At 39.6% G+C, this 17,191-nt stretch overlaps 1 protein-coding gene and 1 non-coding gene across 2 annotated transcripts; both read right to left on the reverse strand.

Moving 5' to 3' along the window:
- Positions 1-1,671: 1,671 nt before the first annotated feature.
- Positions 1,672-17,094, reverse strand: Mrs2 (magnesium transporter MRS2). Its single transcript, XM_042684318.1, has 11 exons — positions 16,809-17,094; positions 15,216-15,289; positions 12,737-12,773; positions 11,535-11,647; positions 10,125-10,298; positions 8,214-8,344; positions 7,214-7,330; positions 5,572-5,724; positions 4,983-5,100; positions 2,758-2,871; positions 1,672-2,297 (listed from the first exon to the last, which is right to left on the reverse strand). The coding sequence occupies exons 1-11, from the start codon at positions 17,011-17,013 to the stop codon at positions 2,187-2,189; spliced, it is 1,347 nt and encodes a 448-aa protein (XP_042540252.1). The 5' UTR covers positions 17,014-17,094; the 3' UTR covers positions 1,672-2,186.
- On the reverse strand, positions 15,465-15,589 carry LOC122111585. Its single transcript, XR_006148034.1, has one exon. It is a non-coding gene; the product is annotated as a small nucleolar RNA SNORA40 (small nucleolar RNA).
- Positions 17,095-17,191: the final 97 nt, after the last annotated feature.

Below are 17,191 nucleotides of genomic sequence, written 5' to 3' on the forward strand. Positions count from 1 at the left end.
CATCTGACCTTCAATCAAATTTTACCCTCTAGGATTCCATATTCCAGTTAAGTAATACTTATTACCTATTTTACAGTGGTAAGACCAAAACTAACAGAATGCTTTTAGTTGTGCTGAAGAAGAGTGTCCTGTGAAATTCAAGAATTACCAAAGTATTCTTAAAAATCATCAAAAGGACTCATGATGCTAGAGGTACTGAACTATTCACATTTGGCATCTATACCACAAGGTGTGTTCCTACCCACAGAATGGTGCACAGTGCTCACTCAGGCTCCAAACAATAACCTAGCATGTCTCGTGACACTACTTTCCAGCTTCCCTCCCATGGCTTCCTATAATCACATAGGGAATGGAAGGCATGTTACTTCTATCACCAAACTACTTAGTAAAAAGATCCCTAAACTTCCAAGGGAAGTTTACCATAATAGGGTAATCAGATACCCTAACAACATCAGAGCAGGCTTTTATTTATCCTTTTGCTACTGCATTTGAGAATAAGAGCTGCTTTTGCCATTCAAAAATCTTCCATGCACACTATTTTCTACACAATGTAAGGAAAGTCCAGAAAAATACATGAAGGCTAGTAAGATGTTAAGTAGGTAGTATTTTTGAGTGCTGCTATCCTATGTTTAAAATTCAGGCCTCTGATTAGGAAAATAATAGCTATTTGTTTTCAATTCAAGCCTCTTTTGGGCTGGGCCAGGGTCATGGGGCTGGAACGCAGGGTCTGGGTGTTGTCCCTGCACTTTTTCACTCAAGGCTAGCACTCTGCCACTTTGAGCCACAGAGCCACTTCTGGTTTTCTGGTGATCAAACTGGAGATGAGTCTCACAGACTTTCCTGCCCAGGCTGGCTTTGAACCATGGTCCTCAGATCTCAGCCTATTGAGAAGCTAGAATTATAGACGTCAGCCACTAGTGCCTGGCAATTCAAGCCTCTTATTATGAAAATTAAAAGTTATAAGACCAACACTTTTGCCTTCTTGATTTAGATGCCTACCCTTTTTTTTGTTGTTGTTGTGGACCTGAACTCTGGGCCTGGGCACTGTCCCTCAGCTCTTCAGCTCAAGGCTAGCGCTCTACCACTTGGGCCATAGCACCACTTCTGGCTTTTTTCTGCTTAAATGGTGCTGAGGAATCTAACCCAGGGCCTCATGTATGCACTCTACCTACCACTGAGCCACCTTCCCAGCCCCCCATTAACTTTTGAGGGGGTGGGCATGAGATTAGCTAGGTCATATATGGTTTCAGGGAGATTGTCTTAAAAAAAAGAAAGCAAACTCTAAAAATTAGGCAATAAAGCAGTAAGAAAACAGTAACAGCATAGAAATACTTCCTTTCAACTTTACTTCAAAAGGCTCTTATAGCCAAACAAAGAAAACAGGGTAGTAGGTGTGAAATATTGATTTACTGGAGTCCATATAAATGCTGATATACAAGAAAATAAGATCATTTCAAGGATTAATTTTAGAGCACAAACTTCTAGAGTTTAAGATTAACACGTTACGCCAGCTTTTTTTATTTTGTTGTTAGTAGTGGAGCTTCAACTCTGGGCTTGGGCGCTGTCCCTGCGCTCTTTAGCTCAAGGTAAGTGCTCTACTGCTTGAGCCATAGTGCCACTTCTGGTTTTCTAGTGGTTTATTGAAGATAAGAGTCTCATAGACTTTCCTGCTCTGGCTGGCTTTGAACTGTGATCCTCAGATCTCAGCCTCCTGAGTAGCTAGGATTACAGGCATGAGCCAGTGGCGCCTGGCATATGCCAGCTTTCTAGTACTATGAGCCTGGATGAACCTAATTCCCTGTACTTAAGAATTGTGGTTACCTGATCTCAATGACCGTGGCTTCTTCCAGTTCCTTGGCTTCATTTGGCAGAAAACTGCACTTAATATGAATATTTGTATAAATTAAGATATAAAGTCTATCTAACGGTCACCCTGAAATTAGTCTGTTTCATAGCATGCCTATAAAACAGTATTTAAGTTTCTAGGAAATAGAATTTTGGCCTTTTACAAAGAAAGCACCTTGCTTAATATTCTGGAAATGCAATCGAGTTCTATTATTAAGAATGCTCTATTTTTTATAATCAGACATTTTACATATGAATCTTTTTTTTTGAGCATATGACTCTATAAAAGAAAATAAATTATCAGAAGTATAAAAAAATATAGACTACCCCCCAGGTGGATGTTAGCGGTTTGTTAGGACAGTCCTGTTCGATCCAAGTCCATCTGGTCTCAGGCTGCTCTTCACATCCATCCTTCTATCTGCCAGAAGGGCCTTTTTAGGTATAGAGGCCATCTAGATGAAGCAAGAAATAATCCACAGGTAAAATGATATGAAGAACTAGAAGCCATCTGTCACTACTTACTCCATGGTGGCATCTAATACAAAGACAAACATTATGCCCTTTCAACAACACATTTGCCCATATTTGATTATGATAAAAGCTTGCACCATCTGTCTAAATGTATAATCTGTCTTATTGTATAATGCTTGTTAGTTTTTTAAAAATAAATTTCTAACCAGCCACTGTGCTATACAGAACTTATTTAATTCTCTCAAACAATCCTGTGCCGTAGATAGTGCTGACTGAACTGATAGATAGGGAAACAGAGGGAGATGGGGAAACTGAGGAAGGTTTAGAGAAATAACTTGTACAGGCTCACAAAAATCTGTGACTGCCTAAGCCCAGGCTACCTGACTTCAGAGCCATGATTACAGTCCTCCACAATACTACTGTCAGCCACAACCTTCATACCTTATGAGGCAATGGGGCTTCTAGTTGTCTTCCAAGGAATGAAAGCAAACGCCTCCAGATGAGGCCACTTCCCATAAACATAATTCCTGTAATCAGCCAGAACACTCGATGGTCCTAAAACAGATGGCAGAGTTCATGACAAAAGGGTAGGGTGCTTAGAGCTAAGTAGGCAACCTTGTTAGTTTGCTCACTACTGACTATTCACACCTCGTGACAACTAGGATTGCATGTAACCAAACTATCATAAAGTGATTTATTTAAGCCAGAGTTTGGCTGTATTGCCTAAGCTAGCCTTGAATTCATGGGTGTAGGAGATTCTCCTGCCTCAGCCTCCCAAGTAGCAAAGTATAAAATGGAGTTAGGGTATTCAACCCATACTCCATAAACTTTCTCCAAAATTCTTAGGATCAGAGGTATTTCAGACTCTGGAATATTTGATTATACAAAATGACATTACTTTTGGGTGTCTAAACAAAATATATTTCATACAATATTTCTAGTGAGACTGCATTTTGACAGACCTGTCACATGAGGTTAGGAATGAAATTTCCTGCCTCTGGAATATTGGTGCTCAAAAAATTCTAGATTCTTGAGCATTTCAGATGTTTACCTATGTACATAAGAATGATGCTTAATTCAAAAGATCTGAGAAGTGGGGTGGATTAACCAGACAAAGGTAGAAAGTTGAGAGGAGGTGTGGAGGCAGCAAGTGTGAGAAGAAGCAAGGATGGATCACCTGACCAGAGTGGCTGAAGATGCAGGAGATCAGGAAAAGCCCCACAGATACAGGATCTAGATTTTTATCTGAAGGTTAATCAAAGGACGTGTGAATGCTGGGCTTGGTGGCTCACACCTGTAAGCTTAGCTACATAGAATAGACTAGAATAGATGGGAAGATTGCAGTTGACGCCATCTAGCCAAATCAGGTAAAAAGTTATCAAGATCCTATCTCAAAAGATAGCGAGGCTAGTGACTTACCGTGAAAATTCCAGGTATGTAGGAGACAGAGGTAGGAGAATCACAATCTGAGGTCAAGCTTAAGCAAAAATGTGAGATTCTACCATAAGAAGCAAACAGTACTGAGGGTATGGCTCAAGTGGTAGAATGTCTGTAGGAGGCTCTGAGTTCCAACTCCAGTACCACCAAAAATAAAATAATGACCACTGAATATTTGTATGTACAAGAGTGACAATCAGATTTATATCTTTTGTGTGTGTGTATGTACGCGTGGGTTCTGGGGCTTGAACTTAAGGATCAGACGTCTTAGCTTTTTTCACTAAAGGTTGGCTAGCATTTGAGCCATAGCTCCACTTCTGCTTTTTTAGTGGTTAATCAGAGATAAAGGTTACAGACTTTCCTGCCTGTGCTGGCTTTGAACTGTGATCCACAGGATCACAAAGGGATGTCAACCTCCTGGGTAGCTAGGATTATAGGTGTGAGTCACTGGTGGCTGGCCAGATTTACATCTTTTGAACCAGTTTTTAGAAGTATATAATGGTCCTCGAGAGAGATGATATGGATTAGACTAGGGTGATGGCCCCCAAAAAAGACAGTGGACTTGGTAAACTAATTAGAACACAAAATCAGTCATGAGAGTATCAACCATACTTTTAGATCACTGGTCGAAATATTATAGTAAGTTGTTCTCTGAAAACACAAGGCTAGAATTAGGAAAGACTATGGGAGTTTAGTGTTCTATTAACACAAAAAGGCAGGAGAGCTAGTGGAAAGTACAGTCTTTGGGTTGAAATCTTAATGCTTATTTTCTAGATGTGTCCTGGGACAAATTCCTTAACTTTTCTAAGTTTCTGTTTTCTCATCTATAAAGTAGGGATGATATAATCTACTGGCACAGAGTTGCAATATTGAGCCAAATAAAGTATCAAACTTCCAGTTACAATGACAGACACATAAGAACTAATATTGCCAATTCTAAGTAAGTTACACTTCATATTTATTTCACTAACTATGAGAATGTGTTTACATTTAAATCCATTAAAAAACTGATCTTTTTCAGGTATAGTGGTGTCAGTCCAGGGACATGGGGGGAACCAAAAAACCCCCAAAACATGAAACCCTATCTGAAAACAAAGCAAAATAACTGGGGGTCTGCCACAAGTGGTAGAGTGCCGAGTTCAATACCCAGCACTAGCAAATTAAATGGACCGGAAAATCATTTAAAACAAAACAAAAAAACCCCAAGTTATTGAATAATACATTTTTACCTCTTCAAGAGAAGATTCCAAATTCATTCCAAAAGCAACTCCCATTAGTCCAAAGAGAGAAAGAGAGAAGGTTCCCATGGTCAGCTGTAGATTTAACCTCATCATCACATTCCGGTGACTGGAAAGGAGAACACCAACTCAGAGCAGGTGACTTACCAACTATGTACTTTAGTAATCTAATAAAGACCACTTGTATTAGCTCTATACCTTCAAAACACAAATGAACAAACCTGTGTAGTAGTTATAAATGGTGATGGTGGCCTAAGTCCTTCCAAAATGACCTTTTTAAAAAAAACTCTTACTTTAAAATATTTTGTAGGGATGGGCTAGGAAAGTGGCTCAGTGGTAGAGCGCTTGCCTTGCATGCATGAGGCCCTGGGTTCGATTCCTCAGCACCACATAAGCAAAAAGAAAAAAGCCGGAAGTGGTGCTGTGGCTCAAGTGGTAGAGCGCTAGCTGAAGAGCTGAGGGACAGTGCCCAGGCCCAGAGTTCAGGCCCCACAACCGGACAAAAAAAAAAAAAAAAAAAAAATATATATATATATATGTATTTTGTAGGGAAAACAGGTGTTTTATAGTGCTTTCTTACCTATCTAGATTGATGAAGATAATACTCTGCGAGTCATCAATTAGTACCCTAAGTTCACGAGCTTCATTAGAAAGATCTTCAGCCAATCGGTAGTAGTTTTCGAGGAGCAATTCCATTTCTTCTGCATGGTCAATCCCAGTACTGCTCTTTTCACTTCAATTCAAAGAGTTAATTAAACATAGTTAACACCTTCCCATTAGGTGTATCACGTCTTTAGTGACTCAAACTTCAGCCACCAGTGGAAAAAACCTAGCCTTTGCCTTTTCTACTCTTCTAACAGTTCAGTCTGTGGGAGGCCATGTCAGCGGTTCCTAAACACTACACAGGTATCTTGAGGACTAAGGCTCCATCCTTTCATATGCTAGTTAGCTCCACTGTATCCCATAGCCCCAGTCTAAGACTCATGAAAACATGTTCTACCTGTTCAAGGAAAAATCAAAATGAATTTTGATGAGCTAAATCTCGAACTACTACCAAGCAAAATAAAACCAAAATTGGAAATGAACAAAAAGAGCATTTCCTTTCCAAGATGAATCTATAATGCAATTTTTACATATGAAAAAAATTTTTTTGAGACAAGTTTTCATTATGAGGTTCAGGCTGGCCTTGGACTTGAGGTTCACTTGCTTCAGCCTCCAAATGCCAGGAAAATAATAGGCATGTGCTACCATGGCTGGCTCAAGAAAATGTTTTTGAATTGTATTAATACACAATTATTTTGTTCTTAAATCCACAATCCCTATCAAGAAAGAGGATAAAGCTGGGCTCTGATGACGTACACTTGTAGTCTTATAAGCTATTTAGGAGGCTGAGATTAGAGAATTGAAGTTCAAAGCCAGTCTAGGTAGAAAAGTCTGTAAGACTCCATCTCCAATCAACCAGCAAAATGACCAATTGGAGGTGTAGCTCGCCATGTATGAGCAAGCAAGCATCTGTGTGCAGGTGTGGACACAAAAAGAGGAATGATGCATTCTGTAAAACTTCTGTCACAAAACACGTAAAAGATAGATCAGCCTAAACAAAGCAAATATAAATCAGTGAAATAAGTTTCTATTATATCTAAATGCTACCTACCAAACATTCTATAGCCCTTTATCTTTATTTCCTTATTAGAATATAAATAACCAATTTCTAAAAAAGGCTTTAAAAAAAATCTCTACAGACCATGGATCTGTTTTAATTTCTGATACTGCTCTGCAAGGACAAAACTATTTTGAGTATTTAAAAAGAAACTAACTTGAGCAAGCAGAAGAGTAATATTTCTAAATTTATAGGAGACTAAAAAAAAGTTTGTGTGCATTTTTATATTAGACCAAATTTACAGAATTTATGCTGATGTCTTGTCTTGGTTTACCCTGCCTTGTCCCTCCCCAACTCTTCATTCTACTGGGATAAATTATTTCAGTAGAGGTGTGTGCCAGTTTGGTGGTTTGCCCTGTGAAAATGAAGATAACTATTTTTATATTCATCTCAGCCCACCAAGGTTGGGATCCAGTGCACATTCAACATCTATTTATTAAATTGAATCAGAGGTGAGAAAAAGTGATTGAGGAAGAAATGCCTATATTCTCTATTCTTGAAAAATTTCCTATGAAAAAACATGGAAGTCCCAGAGGAAATAAATAAGGGGGAGTTTACTTACAAGACGTGTGGGTCACTCCACTTGGTCAGACAAAGCTCTTCTAGCAACTCCTCATCATCCAAGATCTCCAAAATTGACTCTTTGAAAATTTTAATATCTGTTTCTAATTCTGACAGACTGTAAGAAGAGTCATACAGAAATACAGTGCCATAAACTGATAGTAACATTTCATGCTAAGAAGAGTGCCTTTTTTGGGTATCCTATCAAGTAAATCCTCTAATCACTCAAAGAGGAACAATAACCAACAAAAAACATTTTGATAGTTTTCATACAAATTTGGAACAAATTCCAAACCAAAACTAAATTAACTGGCAAAATTAATCAGTGATGTAGAAATAGTTTCAGCTGGAGGCATGGCTCAAATAGTAGAGCATCAGCCTACAAATATAAATTTTAGCATATATATCTCAGAAACGTGGAATCGTTTTGAATTTAGGATATTTGGATTGGGAATTTATTTTTATTCACAATAAGCCAAGATAATATCAACCATAAACCTTTATTTTATTTTTTAAGTTTACTTTTTGTGATGCTTGGGATCAAATCTAGGACCCAGCTATATAGTAATCAAGTGTTCTACCATTGAGTTATACCTCTTCCCCCATATTATTCACTGTTTCTTCTGTACTAGGTAAGGACTGAGTGAGCCATGGGTCTCAAATATGGGCCACAACATCAACACCTTTGCATTTTTTTTTCTTTTGCCACTACTAGGGACTGAACTTAGGGCTTCTGCAAAGCTCTGCTTGCTTGTTTGACTAGTGCTTTACTACTTAAGCCACACCTCCAGCTGGGCTGCTTTTTGCTGGTTATTTTGGAGATGGTGTCGTGAGGACTCACATGTACATCAGTATGTACAGGTACATATATTTTTTTTTTCAGGTACATACTTTTTTATTGTGATACATACATTTATATATGAATTTATGCTAAACACTTCACTAATAAGATTAGTAAAACAGAAATTTAAGAAATTTGTCTTTATAACACTCATATTTACCTTTTGCCATTCTGTAGTAGGATGTGTAATTTGCTTCTGTCTACAGAAGAATGCTTGGGATCCACTAAAGCGTCTAGTGTCTCAAGGATGAGTGGCTGCAAAATGCTAAGTTTCTCTTGAAGAGTATTGATCTAGACAACAACATGACCTTTCATAAGAATTAAAACAACCTTTTTAGAATGCTTAGGGTCAGCGAATCCTCCAATTAAATACAGGTATTTGTCATAGCTAGAACTTTCAGAACATGGTCAATGATGGAATCATTTGTGAATGATTAAAAACTACATCTCCCGCGCTAAGAGAACTATGCTCAATGTTATCAGCAGGCTCAGATTTGGTTGAAAGGGAAGTAATGCAGGAAAGAGTTATCCCTATAGACAATTACCATGAAAGAAAAGAGTGATTCATTTCTAAAATCAAATCTGCTATTCCATGGTTAAAACAAAATTTACCTTCAGAATATAATATTTATGTTCTTTGTAAAAAGAATACAGTTCAAGATTCTTGTGAACAATGCTCTGAAAACTAGAATTTAAATGGGATTTTAAATGTTCTGACTTGAGTCTTGAGTTCAGGATACCTATTTGCAGATAACCTTGAAGAACTGCTTTCAGGTTCAGAAGACCTTGAGTGGAAAGAGCTGGACAGTCTAACGTTCCAAATGAGATAGCAAATCCTGTGCCTAGTGAGCTCTGGATTCAGGTACTGTTGGGTAGGCAGCTTGAAGATCACAGTCCAAATGTCTGTGAAGCGTAGCTGCTGCTGGCATGTCTCAGTCCCTCAGGTGGTTTGGGGAGCTCCCTTTGAAAAGATATCCCTCGGGGTGCATGGCTGGCCTCACTTTCTGTGCACTATTCTTTCAGAAGAAATTTCTCCTGATAAAAAATGTGTATTTCTTATAATGTATAATCTGTTTTCTCATGGCAGAGCTCTAAGAGACAAAGAGCTCTGTATTGGTTAACACATCATGAGCTCCTGAGCACCTGTGCAGCCTGCCACTGACAACTGTTTGCACCTGGTACTGTTGTGCAATCATCTCTTCCAACATTAGAACAATGCAGGCAAAAGAGAAGGGCACCAGGCTCAACCAAACCACACCCATCTCATGTCTTTTTTACCCTCTTTTCCTTCCCCCCTCTGGCTAGTATGTTCCTTGCACCAGTTCTTTTTTGTTGTTGTTGTTGTTGGTTGTGGGGCTTGAACTCTGGGCCTGGACACTGTCCCTTAGCTCTCCGGCTCAAGGCTAGTGCTCTACCACTTGAGCCACAGCGCCACTTCCCCTTGCACTAATTCTTGTCTGCAGTTAGCTCTTAAACACTACTGAGGGCAGAAAAGAGAATGAGAGAGTGGTAGAGTCCAGGAATGTAGTGAACCACTCTTGTTTTGGGTGTGACAATATCTCAAGACATCCATTACTATCAATTTAATGGGAGGGGGGGAGGTCATTAGAAGAATTAAGTATGGTTTCCAAGTCAGTCTAGATCTCAAACTGAGGCATTACTTAGCTACTTCAAAGGTTTCACAACAAACAGAAAAATGATTAAATAATATATCTCTATGTGTAAGCACATGATATACATAGTTTAGAAAGAAAAAAGCAATGTATTTGAAATTTGATTTAACATATATTTAGGATGTTAAGTATTTTCAAGTATCACAAGCAATTATGGCTATTTTAATCATATAAAATGTAGCCACCTTTAAATGTGTTTCATTAAGTGATTATGCTCTGCATACAGTAGTTCTCTTTGATAGAATCTTGAAATTTAGGAATTAGTACTATCTCCATCAGGACCCTTAAAAATGTTTCTGACTGGGTGAAGAACATCACTGAATTAATATCTACTTATTTCAACCTCAATAACATTTAAAACCCAACAAAGTTAAGAAACTAAGTAAAGATAGGCTTACCCAATACTGTAGGAGTGCTTCTATAGCTCGGAACTCAAAAGGTAAAGGGTATGTGACAAGCTGACCCTCTCCAGCCAGCTGCGACGGGAGCTCTCGGAATAGCCATTGCTCCAAGTTTAAATTCCGATAATCTAGTATCAGAAGACACTCCGGAGTTACCACAGCTTTCAAATACTGTGAAAAGAACAACAAAACGTATATCAATTTGTGTATCCATCGATATAGACACATATTTACATATGTATATCCACAGTATCCAAGTTAGAGCTACAGAAAACAATAGAATGCATATAACTGGGTTTAACATTTTTCTGATTTTGTGTTAGAACTAAACCAAATCATATTTTTTTTAAAAGAAGGAATTCTAGAATATAAGTGTTTTGATACCTCTAATTTACTTTCAAGAGAAATGGAATTATACAAATCATACATTAAGACTTCCAGGGTAATCATAAGAAACACAGGGAAAGCTGGGCGCCGGTGGCTCGCACCTGTAATCCTAGCTACTCAGGAGGCTGAGATCTGAGGATTGCGGTTCAAAGCCAGCCTGGGCAGGAAAGTCCGTGAGACTCTTATCTCCAATAAACCACCAGAAAACCGGAAGTGGCGCTGTGGCTCAAGTGGTAGAGCATTAGCCTTGAGCTGAAGAACTGAGGGACAGTGCTCAGGCCCAGAGTTCAAGCCCCAGGACCGACCAAAAAAAAAAAAAATACAGGGAAAGATAAAGATTTTTTTTTCAAGATTCCTTTTTAAAATATCACCATTTATTAAGCTAGTTAGAAATTTTACAGACCTAGCCTTAGGGCTCTTCTAATTTAGAATAGTGTGAAATGAGAAATCTCTCTAAAGAGAGATCGTATCTCCTATGTTGAAAGAATAGAGGTAGCCTATCACCTACTGTGCTAGCAATATAGAAAGTAGGAATGGTTTTTTTTATATTATTTTCAACAATTATGAAAAAAAAATTTAAACAAAAAGTTGAGACTATATAGTGAACACCACTTAGTAATAGTTTATTTAAAAAAAAATCTAAGGTTTCAAAATTTGATGGCCCCAGGCTATCTGAAAAACCAGAAAACATTATTAGCTAAGGTTATACTATAATCACACATAACTGAAGACAAGCAAAATGTATCTACTACAAATCAAGATTCTCTTACAGCTTCAGAAGGCAGACTACTTCAAACAATGAGAATGAAGACCACAGTCAGACTTTTTCCAACATAAAATCGGAAGCAGTGTTAAATCTACTCAATATAATCCATGTAAAGAGTTCTGCTAATGTATTAGATTATAAAATGGCCCATTTTTATTCTGAAATAACTTTCAACCTAACTATTGACCAGGATGACTAGAAATAACATTGTAAGGCTGTGGTGGAGAGATGTAGATGAACATGAAGTCCTTTACCTCCATTCTCATGATGATCCTGTTGTTTCTGGTGGTAATGCTCATCACATGCTGAAACCTCAAATCTCTGGCTTGAAGACCTAACTCCTGGTATAATTCTGTTTTCTTCTTTTCTATTAAAAGAAGAATGGGCTAAACTATAAATTGGGCAGTTCTATTATTCCCATACCCAGTTTTACTTTAAAAAGCACACTCAGGCTAACTTTAATTATTCCCTTCTCTTCTTTTTCTATACTTCTTAACATTTTTGGAGGAGGGGTTACTTAGAAGCAATATAAAAAAATCATAACCATACACTATTAAGGTACAGTAAGCAATTTCTACCTTGAGACACTGATTATTTGTCTCCAATATGAATTTTGTACAACTATATATTTTAATTATAAGATCATATTCAGCATGAAACATTTATGAACAAGTTTGTTCTTCCCCAAGCAAAAAATGACAGAATTAAGTTGGTTCTCACACCAAACTTTCCTACCTGAAAATTGCTTATTACCTGAGAAGTTTAAGATAGATCGATTATAGGAGGGTCTGTACTTGTAGCAACAAACCACACCTGTAACAGGGCTACAAGTAGAAAAATCTTTTGAAGGAGATATTGAACAAAAAACACATTATGATCTTAAAATCTGAAGTCACACAGGCAATACCTGCTTTCCTCCCTCTCCTTCCCTCTCATTCTCCTCCTTCCTTCTCATTCAGTGGTTCTGGGGATTAGTCTCCCATTTAACCCAGCATCTTTGTTTAATTTTCATAAGTTGCTATTCACAGAGTGCAGTTAGTGGCAGAGCTTCATGTGACTGCCATCCAGTATACTGTTTCTTCCTACTGCAGTGTCAGAGGTATCATGGGATTCTACCTTAACATGTTTTGGAACAAACAGGAAGAGAGTATAAGGGAGACTGACAGGATAGAGCCAACTGGAAAAAGTGTTTCTGTGCTCTAGCTCTACTTTCCAAAATACTCCTTCAATACTATCTTGGAGTCAGTATCGCTCCTTTCAGAGGGAAATAATTCTGGGAAAATATGCCTTGTCCAGGAATTACCAGCTTTACTTAGGACTGATGGACAAATGCTGAGTAAAGACTCCTACACACCTGTACACAGAAAGAATATTCTCCTTGAAACACTACAGTTCCCAAATTTTCACCAGACTCGGTAACTGGTTTAAAAAGTGACTCAGAAAAAAAGATACTTACCAAAAGAAGAAACATTTCCTTCTGTGTCAAATTTTGTCTAAGTATAAAAAAAAAATAAAGTCATTGATTAATACCCTTAAAATACTGAAATAAGCCATGAGTGACTTTATGTTAAATATAGTTGTAAGAGCTGAAAAAAAACAAACCTCCCCTTTTTCTTTGTTAGGATAAACCTGACCTTGAGTTAGCTTTATCTTAATTCCTCTAGAAATCCGACAAAGAGGGAACAGGTAACAATAGACTAAGAAGAAATTACAACAGACTAAGTGAGAAATCACACATGTCAGGGGGAAGCCACAGCTCAGCCCTTTTCTGAGAGTGGTTGGTATTGTAGCTAGCCATGTTCCTCACAGAGGCCCTGGAACCCGTATCTACAGGATGTTTATAAGAGATACTGGCATGAAGTGCTATGGTGACTCTGAGCCAAGGTGTATCAAACTCCTTCCTCTGAGAATCTCATCTCTTTGTCCCTGAGATTTCAGTTAGCAAGCCAATGAAGCTCCACTATAGCTGAAAAGACTTCTTTCGAGAGGACACACTTTATTCTGCTTTGTTGCATTTCTTCGGTGTCAGCTCTCTCAGCATGGAACTAAATATGGCATGGCTCATCATCCATCAATCTAAGTGAGCCCCTTGAGGCTAAGAAGCCTCTCCATTAGGCAATGGCAGAATCAATAAAGATGTACAGAAAAGGCCTATTCAAATTGTTTGGAGAGAGGATACGACACATACATTATACCCTTTTCTTACAAAGTAGAAGTAACTTTTCAGAGTTATCTGAATATTTAAAAAAATAAAATAATATTTTATAAAATCCATGTAGTGGCCTGTATTATTTACTATGAAATACATACTTTTTTTTCCCTAGAAAAACATACTCTAAGCTGTAGTTGTAGGTAAACCAGGTCTTGAGCTATTACTTTGGAAACATCTGAATGCTGTGTTAGTAAGAACACAATAGAAACCTACAGCATATATTTCAGCTTGTCATGAACCAGGATCAATATGAATATATAAGCAGCATAAAACACCCATGTTAAAGGGAAGTTTTATTAAAGGAAGCTTTACATTTGTGTAATACAGGCTCTTCTATCCTTGGGATTACACCATAAACATGTACCCACTGAAGACAAATGATAAAACTCTTCAGTCACATGCCAGGACAAATTTTAGAGAAAATCACGCTAGTATTTTACTGAACCTTTGTTTCTTTTTCAAATAAAAGATATTCATGATACACCTACTTCCTACAGCATACTAAATTTATTGTGTACAATTTTTCTTCAATGGAATACTTTCTTAAAACATACAGATTGGCTTTCCCAAAGGTTTACTTTGTAATCAATTTGCTTTCTAAACTCATTTCAAATAAAATCAGTTGATGAAAGAAGAGGGTAAAGGAGGGCAAATATGAACAACATATTTTACACATGCTAGCCATTATGATTAGACTTATTAACACATCATATGATTTTAAATACACAAGTTACTTTAATCCTCACAACAGTTTTATAAAGTAGGCTTATTCTTAGTTTAAAAATGAGAAAACTGGGGCTGGGAGGGTAGCTCAGTGGTAGAGCGCTTGCCTTGCATGCTCGAGGCCCTGGGTTCGATTCCTCAGCACCACATAAGCAAAAAGAAAAAAGCCGGAAGTGGCTCTGTGGTTCAAGTGGTAGAGCTGAGGGACAGTGCCCAGGCCCAGAGTTCAGGCCCCACGACCGGACCCCCCCAAAAAAAAAAAATGAGAAAACTAAGGTAACATGCAATCGAAATTTGTCTAAGTCCATCTAGTTAATAGCAAAAGGTAGAAATGAGATTTAAATTTAGGAAGTCTGGCTCAGATCAAGTGCTCATTTTAAAAATCAAACTTCTAGAAAAGCTTGTCAAAAAAGCTGCAGCAGCACAAACAGTTCCTACATAACTTTCACTCAGGCCACCCTCATTTTGCTTTCCAAGAGTCTCAATCTATTATTAATTCATTCATCCTCCTCCAGCTTTCAAAGCAAGTATTTTAAAAATAATTTTTCTTTTTTTATTTATTGTAAAGGTGATGAACAGGGGGATTACAGTTACATAAGTAAGGTAATGAGTGTATTTCTTTTTAAACAGTTACCCCTTCAAAGCAGTACTCTTAAGTACTAGACTGTGCTTCCTTCAAGATACTTCTGCATGTTTTACAAAGCACAGATTCAAATCCTTCTCTAACTATAAATAACCTTTAATAAATTCTAAGCAGATATATGAGAAATTTTGAGGGTTCCAGCTTTGAGGTATGATTTGAATGACAAGTTCTAGTACTAAGAGGTTGGTAGTTGGCAAAGTTTCAAGAGCACTGTTAAGAAAATCTAGCAGGCATTCAGGTCACTGGCTAAGTACAACACGACTTTAAGTACAAAACAAAAATAATAGCGTGGTAGTATGCCAACAAATAAGCAAGGCAGGTACTTTCTGTAAGTTATCAGGTATTCTATATACTCACCACGGTAAATACCTGGGCTACACTGGCTAATGTGGCTTGAGAGACATCAGATGTTCTAAACCGATGCACTTCACCTGAAGAATTACAAATTCCCCAAAATCATACAATTGATATTCACATAGAGCTAAGAAATAACCCTGAATAAGCTTTCAGAATATTTTTTTATGCTTTTAAATGATCAACTTTATTCTCAGAGCCAACTTAATGCATATCAATTCCCCCACCACTTCAAACTATTTTAGAAATGGTCATATTCCTTCTTACATATTTCAAAATTCATATTGAACAATGAGTTCTGGGTTGCAAAAGAGGATTTTTTGCACCTGCCTGTAAGTCTTTGTCTATAAGTTAAACAATCACATCAGAGAAGTGCTAATTCAGACTAAGTTTAAAAAAAACCTTTTTCCTGAAGAAACATCTGTTAGGTAATTGTGTTAATATTTGGCAGGGTATACATACATATATACATGTTCAGATTCAGATATATATGTGTGTGTATGTGTGTACGATGTATGTTGGATTCCAACCACTGCTTTCCCCTTTCATTTATATGCCAGAATTGAATAAAGCACTTTTCAGCATGTTCCAGTAATACCCCTTAACATCTTTTGCTTCAGAACAACATTTGCACTCAAATTTGTGGAAATTTTAATATTTCACCGTTTGGTGAGGAAAGGAGCCACCTAAAGGCTTGATTATTTTATTGTGTGTTGGTAGTGGGTGCGATCCCTTAGCTTTGTTGCTCAAGGCTGGTGGTCTACCATTTGAGCCATTTCGGACCTTTTGCTGGTTGACTGGGAGAGTGTCACGGGCATTCCTGCCAGGCTTCGCATCAGAATCCGGACCTCTCAGCCTCCTGATTAGCTAGGATTACAGGTGTGGGTCTGCATCAGAATCCGGACCTCTCAGCTTCCTGATTAGCTAGGATTACAGGTGTGGGTCTGCATCAGAATCCGGACCTCTCAGCCTCCTGATTAGCTAGGATTACAGGTGTGGGTCTGCATCAGAATCCGGACCTCTCAGCCTCCTGATTAGCTAGGATTACAGGTGTGGGTCGTCAGCGCCCAGCGAGAATCCCCCCTTTCAGGCGGTTTGCTTACACAAGCGTTTGAACAGCCCGAGCCTGACGACTCACCACGTGGTCTTAAATTCCCCAACCCCCTCACTTGTGCAAAGGGTACAGCGGTACAAACGTGTCCGCCAGAAAGACACGGAACACAGGTTAGCGAAATTTAAAAACATTTTCCTTTTGGCGGCTTAGACATCCGCAAGCCTGGGGACGGAACTCCGGGTTTGAAACACCCAAGGGAGCTTGAGTCGGGCGACCCCCGAAGTACCACGTGCACACAACAAACGGCCGCCACTGAGGTCACACGATTGGCGGCGGGAGGCCGTGGCGGGGAGAGGGCAGAGGCCGTGGAGGTCGGGGGCCGGCAATGCCCAGGGCTCCGGGCACGAGCCCGCTCCGAGCGGGCAGCACGCCGCGTCCCCCGCCGCCCGGGGCGGGTCGTCCACACACCCGGGGTCACCCGAGGACGCGCCGGGAGGCCGCGGGGGCCCGGCCGGCGTCCCCGGGCCCGCGGGGGGTCGTACCTGTGCAGCCGGGCCGGCGGGGCCCGCGCAGCGGCCAGGCCCGGCTCCTTCCGAGCAGGTGGCTGGCGCGGCCACAGATGGCAGCAGGGCGAGCCGCAGGGGTCAAACCCAAGGCCAGGGCACACAGGGTCCTCCGGGGCAACCCCGCCGCGCGGGGCAGGAGCCCGGCCAGGCAGAGCCCAGTGAGGCTCCGCAGGCATCCCATGGAGCTGCAGCGGCAAGGAGGGGGCAGCCAGACCCCAGCCCCTCATGCCGGACCGTGGCTCCTCAGCCGGCACCCGGCCAGAAGCGCGGCTCCGGCGTATTGGGCATGTGCAGATCGCGCCGCACTGCGCCTGCGTGCGCCCCCTGCGCATGCTCTGAAGTGGCCAGAGGGGTGGGAA

Source organism: Dipodomys spectabilis, unplaced genomic scaffold (assembly GCF_019054845.1).
Source record: "Dipodomys spectabilis isolate Male_0828 unplaced genomic scaffold, ASM1905484v1 ptg000085l, whole genome shotgun sequence".
NCBI lineage: Eukaryota > Metazoa > Chordata > Mammalia > Rodentia > Heteromyidae > Dipodomys > Dipodomys spectabilis.